Below are 12,936 nucleotides of genomic sequence, written 5' to 3'. Positions count from 1 at the left end.
TTTTTTTTTTCAGTTTTACAAGCAGGTACCTCTACATTTCCAAATATGTTTATATTCCTATTTCTTGTGCCATTTTTTTTTTCCATTTTAGACATTATTAACTTCCTAACTACCCTCAAAAATGAATTTTCTTATTACTGTTAACTTTGACACTGGAAGTTAAGTGGATATGGAATTCGAAGTACAACATAATTTTTTGTTTTTTGAGACAGAGTGTCGTTCTTGTTACCCAGGCTGGAGTGCAATGGCGCGATCTTGGCTCACCGCAACCTCCGCCTTCTGGGTTCAGGCAATTCTCCTGCCTCAGCCTCCTTAGTAGCTGGGATTACAGGCACGCACCACCATGCCCAGCATGGTGTATTTTTAGTAGAGATGGGGTTTCACCATGTTGACCAGGATGGTCTTGATCTCTTGACCTCATGAGCCACCGCGCCCGGCCTCATAATTTTCAATAATTATTTTGAAGGCCTCATTTCACAGTTCTGTAGCATCTCTTACTATCCTTGAGAAGTTTTATGCTATCCTGATTCCTTTTAAAAATATATATATGACATTTAATTTTATTTTTTAATCTCTGGATGCTTTTAGAATCTTGTCTAGATGGCTTTGATGTTTGAAAGTTTCATTTTTGCAAGTATCTAGTTGTGCTGAAGGCTAAATTTCTGGCAGTGGAATAGCTGAGTTAAAGTTGGATGCATTTATATTCTTGACAGGTATCTCCTAGTTGCAATAATTAAAAAAAAAAAATTTCTAAAGATAACATGTTCTTGGTATGTTGTCCAGGCTGGAGTGCAGTGGCTCTTCATAGGCACGATCATGACACGCTATAGCCTTGAACTCCTGGGCTCAAGTGATCCTCTTGCCTTGGCCTCTTGAGTAACTGGGATTGCAGGCCTGTGCTACTGCACTTGACTAAACATGTTTGTATTCCGGTATATCTTCTCAGCTAAGCACTAGCCATCCTCACAAAATCTAACTTTGGCACGGATCAGTTCAGTTCACCTTTTTAGCTCTTCCATTGAAACTCTTTTGAATTTGGCACTCCCCCTCTCTCAGCCTGGCTCACACACTTCCTTCCTTGTTCCGTCCCTCAATACACACAAGTGCACATACTTCTCATTCACATTTCCAGTGTCTTTCCTTGTCTATTAACAGCAACACAAATATATATTCTAGCTCGCTAATTAGAATAATTAGTACCACTGATGAGTTATCCCCAAATATTAAATCATTGCTAAAACATGATCGCATCTTATTGCTGGAGTGATGAGTTAGAGCTATAGGTAATGAGTTCAGTCATTTTAGGAAGGAAATTTAAGGTCGAGAAACAGAATCAAGGGATTGAGTCAAGCATTGCCAGAGAAAGGCAGGCTTTGGACTACGTCCTGGGGGGTATGCCTACATCGAGAGGTAGGAAAAGCAGCTAAGGAAATGCTGAAATAGGCAGATAAATATGCAGAAAAATATTAAAATTCAGTGGAAAGAAAGGTTTTGGTAAAGAAGATGAGATTAATGCTGTTTTCCTGAGTGGTCAGGGAGAAGGGAAGCAAAAATGCTTTGGAGAACAGTTTCGGCAGGGTGGAGGGAGTTAAAGCGAGGAAGGTGAGGAGATAAAGTAGCTGGTTTAGAGCACTGGGTTCAAGAACTTTTATCTTTTCAAGAAAGGGAAAAGCTGGAGCAGAAGGTAGAATGGGAGGTATGATCAAAAGAAAGTGTTTTTTCTGCATTGAAGGAGAGCTTACCTGTTTTTGTGTAGATGCAAATGGGAGAAGGCAATTCTGAGTATCCAGTACTTTGGGAGACAAAAAGATATGAGAACTCGAGATAGAGCAGCACATTTTACGAAGAGTGATTAGAGGAGATTGAATTTTCCTCTGAGACTCTAGGAAGCCTAAGATTTCTGATGAAAAGATAAAATCGTGGTAAAAAACTCACACTATTAAGCTTCAGTAAGGTTAATAAGATAAGAAAGCATAGTGATTGTTTCGAAGAGCCATTTATTCGTTTGTTTACTTACAGAATATCCAGTCCGTCACTTTGCTAGAGATACAAAGATGAAGAAGCTACCAAATACGTTTTATGCCTATTTTTTTTTTTTTTTTTTGAGACAGAGTCTGGCTCTGTCACCGATGCTGGAGTGCAGTGATGTAATCTCGGCTCATCTCAATCTCCACCTCCCGGGTTCAAGTAATTCTTGTGCCTCAGCTTCCCAAGTTGCTGGGATTACAGGTGCGCGCTACCACACCTGGCTAATTTCTGTATTTTTAAAAACTTATTTATTTATTTTTGAGACAGGATCTCGCTCTGTCACCAGGCTGGAGTACAGTGGCACAGTCTTGGCTGACTGCAGCCTCCACCTCCCAGTTTCATGTGATTCTTGTGCCTCAGCCTCCCAAGTTGCTGGGATTACAGGTGTGTGCCACCATACCTGGCTAATTTTTGTATTTTTAATAGAGACAGGATTTCACCATGTTGCCCAGGCAGTCTTGAGCTCTTTGCCTCAAGTGATCATCTCACCTCAGCCTCCCAAAGATTACAGACATGATCTGCAGTTCCCAGCTGCTACCAAATAAATTTGTAGACAGAAGCTTATACATCTTTATTTCTTTTTATTGTGGTTATTTACAGCCTGAGTGGGCAGGAAAGAAGTGGACCCTGGGACCTATCGAGCATTATAGATTGGCATTCATGAGTGTCTAAGAGGTCAGCAGAATTCAATAATGGTGAAAACAACTTGGAAATAGTTAACTGTGGCCTGAGCTGGATAGGGAATCCAAGGTGTTAGGAAAAGGAATGGAATTCTTTGAAGGTAGCAAGCAACCTTGTTTGGCCAGGGTGATGTAATAAAAGAGATAGAGGGGCTGGGCGCAGTGGCTCACGCCTGTAATCCCAGCACTTTGGGAGGCCGAGGCGGGTGGATCACGAGGTCAAGAGATTGAGACCATCCTGGTCAACATGGTGAAACCCCGTCTCTACTAAAAATACAAAAAATTAGCTGGGCATGGTGGCGTGTGCCTGTAATCCCAGCTACTCAGGAGGCTGAGGCAGGAGAATTGCCTGAACCCAGGAGGCAGAGGTAGCAGTGAGCCGAGATTGCGCCATTGCACTCCAGCCTGGGTAACAAGAGCAAAACTCCATCTCAAGGAGAAAAAAAAAAAAAAAAGAGAGGAAGGATATTGTGATACTAGGAGGTAAAAGAACACCACTTTTGAGATCTTAAAGACAGAGCTTGCCATGAAATGGAATTCAGTACACTTGATGGCGGGGAGGATGTTAGGTTTGGTAGGTCAAATAACAAAAATTAGAGGCGCAGTATGAATGTTAAAAGAGATCATGTTAATTGCCAGAATCACAAATCGTATTTTTATCAGTATGTTCTACATACTGTGATACAAAAATCAGACATGGTGAGTTTTTAAAAGCTAATAGGTTTTGTAATGTCAGTGAGCCCCATTTTTAGTATCTTGAGAATAACATTGTGGGTGTGTACTCTGTTTATAGCAGTCTTTTCGAAAAGCTCAATTTCACTTGAATTGTTCCTATCCATTAAGATGTGCAATGTGATACTTTAGATCTTTAAAGAAATGTGGAAAATTGTTTTTATTGATAACGTGGTATGTGTACAGAGGTAATTTGATAATAACAGTGTAAAGACCTAAAGGTTTTAGAGTTAATATAATAAACCATGCACAAAAAGTGCTCATCTTTTAAAAGGATTTACTTCTCTGGGTACATTACATCCACTGAGTGTAATGGCTTGGTGTGTATTTATTAGTATCATTACCTTCTTAGGATTAGCAAATGTAGCAGGTATTTTGATGGGCAGCATAAGGAATATTTTGTTTCTGTGTCTCTTTGCTTACCGCAGGGAACTTCATTCTGTCTGCAGACACACTGCCAGCCTGATGATTTCTGTTTGCATTTGCTTAAAGAACAATAAACTTTCTGTGAACTGAAAAGAATGGCTGCATTTTTCACAATGTATCTGTGAAAAATAAATGGCTACTTTACCGTAATAAGAAACACTTTTTTTTTTTTCCTAATTGGAAACCATGGATTTTATGGTCAAAGAGACTAGATACTCTGGTGTGTCTGGGGCAGTCCTGGCTTATTCCTATTGTCCCAGTATCCTATTCAATTATCACTCCTCTTCACTCTCAGAAGTTTTCTCATTTGGACAATATGTTATATGGTCATTCTACTTGTGGTTACATTTTGAGGTATATGGTCTGTGAATCATACACCTTGATAGTTGAAAGAAGAAGCCAGTAGTTGTTTTTGCCTTCAGAGGTTTAGAGATACTTGAACAAATTTGTTCCTTTCTCCAACTTTCTAGAAAATACATTTTAAACTGTATTATAACTTGTACTGAGTTTGGTAGTTGCTATTTAAAATCAGCAGATATGTTATGGTATAATATTTAACCAGGGAGGAACAGAATGAATACATCCTTTCAAATGAATACATCCTTAATACCTTCTGCTTTTGTTGTACTGGCCGGAGCATAGAAAGTCAACACGAAGAAAAAAGTATGCCAAATTGCAGGGTCTTTATTGCCAGCGGCCACGGAGGACTCGTGTTTCTCCAACTCGTGGCCTCGAAAGGAGGGTGTCAAGACCTTTTATACCCCTAAAACCACCTTGAGGGTGAGAGTGAGGAGCGGGGATGGGGATGGGGGCTTCAGACATTCAAGGGCTAGTGGATTCTGTAAATCACCTCTGGGGCGGAGATGAGGGTGGGCGGAGATGAGGGTGGGTGGCTCTGGACATTCCAAGGGCCAGGGGACTTTTGTCACTCCGATTGTTACTTAAGTGGGTTACAGAAGTCAAGATAAGTGTTAGTTTACACATTGTCTGGGTAGGGTGGAAATTACAGTCCTTAATTACTTATTACAAGTCGCAGGGGCCAGGATGGCATGGGTTTGGACTGCTTGCCTGTTACATTTGGGTTACAGAGAGCAGCTTCAATAGAAAGCCGAGGTATGGTTGAGGTATGCAGTTATATGGGGCTTTTACCATGTCACACTTTGAGAAAGTGAGAAATATGGCAGTGTTGGGCCTTGGATGAAATGATTGGTGGGAAATGTTCAACAATGACTTAAATCTTGATTGTTTTAATTTCTTCAAACAGCACTAACGTTCTGAGAGAGCCTGTGTGCTTAGGAGGATGTGAGCACATCTTCTGTAGGTAAGTAATTATAGCTTGATGTATATAGGACAACTGTATTTTTTACTAGATAACAATCATGTAGTCTTGTTGATAATTATAGTACTTCATGTCTGTGTAACTTTCAAAGTATGCAAAGTAACCTACTGTACATTATCTTGATATTTATAACTGTCTTAATTTATAAATAAGAAAAACAGAGCTCCAAGAGGATGACTTGTCCAAAGTTACAAAGCTTAGTAGAGAGTTTTGCCAAGTTTGAGGAAAAAAATTAATATCTTTTATATAATATGTGTTTTTAAATTTTCCAGCTAAGTTTTGAGTCGACTCAAAATTATGAAAGTATAGATCTTATAGTTATTATATTAGTTTCCTAAGACTGCCATAGCAAAGAACCAAAAACTGGGTGGCTTAGAACAACAGAAATGTATTTTCTCTATAGTTCTGTAGGATAGGTGTCTAAGATCAAGATGATGGCAACGTTGGTTCCTTCTGTGGGCTTCAAGGGAGAATCTGCTCCGTGTCTTTCCCCTTGCAATCTTTGCTGTTCCTTGACTTTGAGATGCGTCACTCTGGTCTTTGCTTTCATGTATACCTGGCATTCTTCCTTGAGTGCATGCTTCTCTCTGTGCCACATTTCCCTTTTTTTAAGAATACCAGTTATATTTGATTAGGGCTCACCCTAATGATCTCATCTTAATTTGATCATCTAGAGTCCCTGTTTCCAAATTAGGTCATATTCACAGTTACTGAGGGGTGAAGACTCAAGCATCTTTTTGGGGGGCACAATTCAATGCATAACAGTTATTGTGAAATTATATCCATGTGACGGCCATGGCTTGTAGGTCAGAAGATTAAATTTTTATCCCCTATTTCTTGTTCAGGAGAAATCAGTTGAGAGATTAAGTATCTTAGTTTAATTGTTTAATTGCCTATGAGACAGGGTAAATACAGCCTTTGAATTAATCTTTTAATTATTTCCAGTTATGATTATGTTACTATCTGGCATGAACAAACTGCATTTGGAAATTTGAGCATATATGAAAATAACCTTATGTGTTACTTCATGGGCTAAGGTTGTCTGCGAGGCAGCTATGTTTTGGGTCCCAATTTTTGTTTCTGAAAAAATAGATTTGTTATATGAGAGATATCCAGCAGGAGGATGGGATAGGAGATGGTACCTGTTGCCTACCAGATACCTCTGTTTGGATGATGAAAGAAAAGGCATTTTAAAGTTGGTATGTTCAGCGCTGATTTCTTGATCATCCTCCTCTTCAGCCTTTTCCTGCCTGGGTAGTCCCGTCACAGTAAAGGGTACCACTTACTGCTAAGTTGCTCATCCCACATCACTAAGTTCTGTTCATTCTGCCTCAAAATGTGTCCTGAATCTTGAATTTTTCTACCTGTTTTCTGAATTTGCTACAGTTTATAGTTTGTTCCAAGCCATCATTATATTACCTCTGCTCATACTAATGTGATAGGTTCATAACTGATCTTCCCTTTCTGGTATCATCACCCCTTCCTCATTTTCTACATTCTTGACGGTGATCTTTGAAAAATCTCAATAATGTTCATATCATTACCCTGCTTAAACTTTAGTGTCTTCCTAGTGCAATTAGAATAAAATCCAAATTCTGCCCTGTGGTCTGCAATATGCTATATGGGACCTAGGCCCTGTCTGCTTCTTAGACATCATTTACCTTTGCCTCTCACTGTTCCAGAACTGCTCCTTTTAGTTCATTAAATACACCAAACTTACTCCCGCCCAGGACTTTGCCACTTGCTATTTCTTCCACGCAGAATGTACTTATGCCAGATTTCCGTGAGGCTTACTTTTTATCAGTTATATTTCAGCTAAAATGTCACTGCCTCCAAAACGCTTCCCATGGATTTGCTTACGAAATGATGCCCACTCCCTCTCTCCACTCCGTAGCAAGCACATGTATTTTGTTTCAGCAGACGGACGATGGGTTTGCTTACTGTGTACAATAGGTCAGTCACAAAGCTTCTAGAGCATGATGAACTCCATGACATTTTTATGCAAAGCTGGTTTGCGTGTGTGGTGGGGTAGGGGATCCATACTTTTTAATCAAATTCTAAAGGGGATTCTAAAGGGCTCTGTGACTTAAAACAGCCAATAAAAGGTTGAGACATGAGAACATCTTAAAAGAGAAAATGATTATGTATATGTGACATGAACATAGGAAAGAATTCATTCAGTGGAGTTTTGATGTATTTCAATTATATAATGCCAAAAATTATGGTAGTTGTTTTTATTCTTTGAAGATTTTGAGTTAAAATAAAACTGCTCAGCAATGAGATTTTAAAATGATTTTGACACAGTTCAGTCCAACTGATAAAAGCAGATTCATCTACTCTCTAAGATACAGTTTGTTTAAGACATGTGCAGGATTGCTCAAATACTTTGGTCTCAGACCACTTCACATTCTTCAAAGTTGAGAACCAGTAAGAGCTTTTGTGTGTGCATACCTGTGTGTGTATTTATCATACAAAACTGAGACTTCAAAAAAAAAAGAATTCATTTAAAAATGATAAACCTATTACATATAAACATAAATAACACTTTTTTAAGGAAAAAATAATTTTACAAGTCAAAGAAAAAAATAGAGTGGCACTGTTTTACATTTTTGCAAATCTCTGTCTTGCTGAATAGAAAACAGCTACATTCTCAGCTTATGTATTCAGTCTATTGTGATAGGTTCTTTTTATTGAAGAAAATCTGGCCTTATACATATTTGTAGTTGGAGGAAGTATTTCAATAGCTTTTACTTTTTAAATTTTTCTTTCATTATTCTAAGATTCAATTCAGGTTATTTTTTTCGTTTTTTCTTTTTTTCCAATAGCTTTTGAAGATAACTATGGCTATTCCTTAATACTACACCAAAACTTGACAAGTGCTTTTTTTTTTTTTTTTGGAAGACAAGAGTTTCTGTCACCCAGGCTGGAGTGCAGTGGAGCAATCGTGGCTCACTGTAGCCTCAACTTCCTGGGCTCAGGTGATCATCCCATTTCACTTCCTGAGTTGCTGGGACTACAGGTGTGCCCGACCACGCCTGGCTAATTTTTGTAGTGTTTTTTTTTTTTTCTTTTAGAGACAGGGTTTTGCCATGTTGCCCAGGATGGTCTTCAACTCCTGAGCTCAAGTGAACCCCCTGTCTTGGCCTCCCAAAGTGCTGAAATTACAGGCATGACTCACCATGCCTGGCCAACAAGTGCTGTTTTCTTTGGGTTCATCAGAGTGTGGAATCTCAAATTATATCAATAAATTTTTATATTCTGTTATGTGAAATTCCATTGGTTTATCTAGTACTTGGAATTTATCCTTTACTCAGCATGATTTTAGAACATCACACATGCGTCATTTGGGAAATATTCGCTCATGGAGCTATACAGATCTACTGGAAAATGATATATTTTCAGAATTCTGAATTAATGTATATAAAATAATTTGGGAATAGTTTATAAAATGTTACAGAATATGTAAGATAACTGAGTACGAGTGCAGTGCAGGGCAAGTGACTTTAACTGGATCCCATTTTCTTCAAAAATGAGGTGGTGGTTCTTGATCAGTTGATTTCAGATTGTGTTTTACTAATAATTAAGTCTTGCACAAATGATTTAAATTGCCTGAGTAATCAGGTTTACATATTTTTTTGTGTTAGGGTTCCAAGTTAGAGTTCTTAACTACTAGCAAACAAATGTATAGAAGATCCTTCGCTAAAGTTAACATTTATTGACCCCGTGACATTTTTTGAGTCAGATAGTCACAAAAGTCTCTGCCAGCTCTGGTATGGGTTACAGATTCATTTAACACCATTTTTTTGAGTTCCATTCTTTCAGGAATCATGCTAGAAGCCAAGGATACCAAAATTAGAAATGGCGTAGGTTTTGTCTGAAGATAGTTCATATTATAAGAATCCTCTCTGCCTACAGATGATTGGGTCCAGTGACAAGGAATGTCCTGTAGTGCTTGGGGAAGATGTGACTTTTTCAACTGTTACGTTACTCAGTCTTGCTGGAACCCATCTGATGAGGCCAATGAAGGAGTAAATTTAAATTTATAGAATTCTTATTCTGGAATTCACAAATGGGCTTGTGTATATGGGGGGCGGATTTTGAATCCTTCTTTTTACATGAGTACATACATGTTTTCATCAGATTTGCAAAAGGTTTGTAAACCCCAAAATTAGAAAACCCTTCTAACTATGAAATTAATGCTTAGATGCCCCAGGTAATTGAGACTATAGGTTATAAAATTGTCTGAAAGAACCAAAGATCTTTTCTCAAAAGCTGCTTTAAAGCCTTGAGATACTAGTCCAGAAACAAAAGGTCTTCCCCAGTCTCTGCAGTAGGTTTTGGTAATTATTTTTATGGAATGTTAAGATAGAATAAGTTAGCATGCATGGCTACTATACCTTAGATATTCTATCTTTGTTACATGTCTGTAATCTTTAGAAGCTACAGGTTTATTTGCAGGAAAAATTATACAGGCTAATGTCAGGCTACGTTAAGTCTCTTCATAGCAAATTACATGAGCAATTTTAGATTTGATGTGTGTGTGTTTATTTTACTCTTTAAAACAGTATTTAGCAAGCGTATTACAATTGACCATCGTATGTTAGAATAACCTCTGCTCCATTTATTTCTGTTCAAACTGTTTAATTTTTGGAATTTAGATTCTGCCACATGGGTTGTTGTTGTTTTTTTTTTTTTTTTAAGTAATTGTGTAAGTGACTGCATTGGAACTGAATGTCCGGTGTGTTACACCCCAGCCTGGATACAAGATGTGAAGATTAATAGACAACTGGACAGCATGATTCAACTTTATAGTAAGCTTCGAAATTTGCTACATGACAATAAGCTCTCAGGTAAGAAATATTTCCGCCTCTCTTAGTTAAAAACTGATGAATTCATATTCGTCATATGTACATAAAACATGTGTCTGGAATTCTGAATGACATACTTCAGATTTTAAAATGTGGAATTAAAAAAAAAAAATAGCCATGAGTCTCTCTATGTTGTCCAAGCCAGACTTGAATTCCTGCACTCAAGGGATTCTCCCACCTCAGCCTCCTGGGTACATGCATGTGACACCACACCACGTGGTATATTTAGGAGATCATTTTGAGAAATGACAGAAATCGTAGCGATAGTGAAAGTCTAATCCCCTTATTTTATTGTTGAGAAATCAAGGTCCAGAGAGGTGAAAAAAGCTTGCTGACAGCCACATATGTAGTTAGTACCAGAAGCTGGAGAAATAGAGCCCATTTCTGACTGTAAATCCAGGAACTTTTTTGCTGCTTTTACACTGCCTGCTTTTTACATTTATGATAACTTCTGTAGAATATATGTGAGATAGCGATTTTGGCCTTAATAGCACTTAACTCACTTAAATACACTTTCCCAAGATAGAATACAACATTCTTCCATGGATCACTTTTCTAGACTGAATTAATTAGATTAGCACATTTTGAAAGAGCAGAAATCTAATATTCATTTTCTTTTCTATTTAAGTGGGGATTAACGTTTTTCAAATTGTCCTTAGACTCTGTGTATTAACTATATATCTTTCCATTGTGCTTTCTGCTGAGAACTAATTAACTGTGGAAAGAAAGTAAAATGTTTTGTATCTTCATAATTGGATATTGGAATTGTCTTTTTATTGGCCAGATCATGCCATTTTAGTGTGTGTTTGTAGAAGAGCCTGTTCTTGACTGGCAAGGTGCCACGGATGATTGATAATGCTCATGTAAAATTGTTAGATTCCTGTTTTTAAATCTTTTGTTCTTAGAATTTTGCCATGATGTCTTATTGTCATCTCCTAAAGATGAAGTTGAGTGTACAAAATAAAGAAATGTGGCAAAAACTTTGAGTCTTACAACAGGTCTGTATTTTGAAGAATTAGAACTCATATCAGTCTATAACTATGAAAAATTTCCTTCAGCTAGTTATCTGCATCACTGTATTTGACTCCATTCTTTTATGATAAAATGTGCTGTAGTACAGAAGTTTTACTTACTTTCAGATGTAACCATACACACAGTTTTAAAAGTTGCCCTTTTCTTTTTTTTTTTTGAGATGGAGTTTCGCTCTTGTTACCCAGGCTGGAGTGCAATGGCGCGAACTCGGCTCACTGCAACCTCCGCCTCCTGGGTTCAGGCAATCCTTCTACCTCAGACTCCTGAGTAGCTGGGATTACAGGCACGCACCACCATGCCCAGCTAATTTTTGTATTTTTAGTAGAGACAGAGTTTCACCATGTTGACCAGGATGGTCTCGATCTCTTGACCTCGTGAGCCACCGCGCCCGGCCAAAAGTTGCCCTTTTTGAAAAATGATATTGTAGTTGTAGTACACAACTACAGTGTTTTAAGAACACACCAAAGAAAAAAAATTGTCATTAGTTCCTCTAAACTCTTCTTATTCAAAGATAATACTGATAATTTTTTTTTTTTTCTAGTTAAAAGATTGGGATGTGATCTAGCTTTCTCTCCCCACATAGATACCATGGGTCAGTGCAGGGGTTTTTTAATTAGGGGCCCACGCACCTTTGGCAGTGTTCAGAGTTGAAGTGTGTACAGGATCAGTGAGCCTCTTGAGTTAATTGTGCAGTATGGAAACTGTTCATGTTTGTGTGAAAGTGACTTTTGTTAGATTCTTAGACGTGTGTGATCTGTTAGGATTATTGGCTTTGCATTGAAATTTGGAGTGCTACTTTGGGATTTGTGGCTATGATGATATTTTGATTTGGTTCTTCACCGTTTGCTGTGTAATAATGTATTCATTCATTTGCTAGAACTGCTGTAACAAAGTATCACAAACTGGATGGCTTAAATAACAGAAATTTATTGTCTCACAATTCCAGATACTCAAAGTCTGAGATCAAAGTGTATGCAAGATTGGTTCTCTGTTAAGAACCGTGAGAGGAAACCTGCTTCAGGCCAGTCTCCTTGGCTTGTAGATGGCCATCTTTATGTTTACATGGTATTCTTGTTTGTATCAAATTTCCTCCTTCTACAAAGACAGGAGTCATTGCCTTAGGAGTCCACTGTATACCAGTATAGCTTAATTTTAACTGGTTACATCTACACTGAACTTATTTCCAAATAAAGTCTCACTCTAAGTTACTGGGGGGTTAGGACCTCAACAAATAAATTTTGGTAGAGGAGGAACACAATTTATAACAAGTAATATAACATTTTTAATGGTGATAAACAGAGAGCAAGGTAACCCTTGCTGGATTTACTGCTGTCAGTTCTGACATACCACAATGGTGCAAAGAAGAGTAAGATAGACTCGATGGAAATTTTACTCTGGCTAGTGATATTTGAATCATTTATATTTTGAGGACTGTGGAATATGAAATGCTTTCATATTTCATCATTCATTAAAGATATTTAGGAAAACTGAGCTTAGAACAAGTTTCTGAGGCCTTTTAGAATGTAGTCTTTCTCATCTACATAGAGTTGGAGATTGGAGAGGTCATTCTACTGATTAATTTTCCAAAGTCCGTTTTGTGTTTGTTTTCCTTATTATAATTAGGAATAATTAATTTAGTTCTTACCAGACTTAAGCACTGCTGCCTTCAACATTATTTACGTTAAACTGAGTTGAATTTCACTGTTTAGATAACACATAATCCAAAATTTAGAAACAAGAAGATCATCTTTAATTTCGTTATTCTGTAGGTGAGGAAACTGAGGACCTAGGCTACACAGGGCAGTTGTATTGTAAATTTCTTATTTACTGT

General features: G+C 37.7%; 1 protein-coding gene across 2 annotated transcripts in view; it reads left to right on the top strand.

Moving 5' to 3' along the window:
* The window catches only part of BARD1 (BRCA1 associated RING domain 1), a 90,040-nt gene that overhangs the window by 7,234 nt on the left and 69,870 nt on the right, over positions 1-12,936 (top strand). The window contains exons 2-3 of one of the 2 annotated variants that reach the window (XM_008999430.4): positions 5,131-5,187; positions 9,907-10,055. The exons of the other annotated variant lie outside the window; for it this stretch is intronic. Coding sequence (XP_008997678.3) covers positions 5,131-5,187; positions 9,907-10,055 — 206 coding nt within the window. The remainder of the gene's footprint in view (positions 1-5,130; positions 5,188-9,906; positions 10,056-12,936) is intronic. 2 annotated transcript variants of the gene reach the window in all.

Source organism: Callithrix jacchus, chromosome 6 (assembly GCF_049354715.1).
Source record: "Callithrix jacchus isolate 240 chromosome 6, calJac240_pri, whole genome shotgun sequence".
In the NCBI taxonomy this organism is placed as follows: Eukaryota; Metazoa; Chordata; class Mammalia; order Primates; family Cebidae; genus Callithrix; species Callithrix jacchus.
This window is presented reverse-complemented; position numbering and strand designations above follow the sequence as displayed.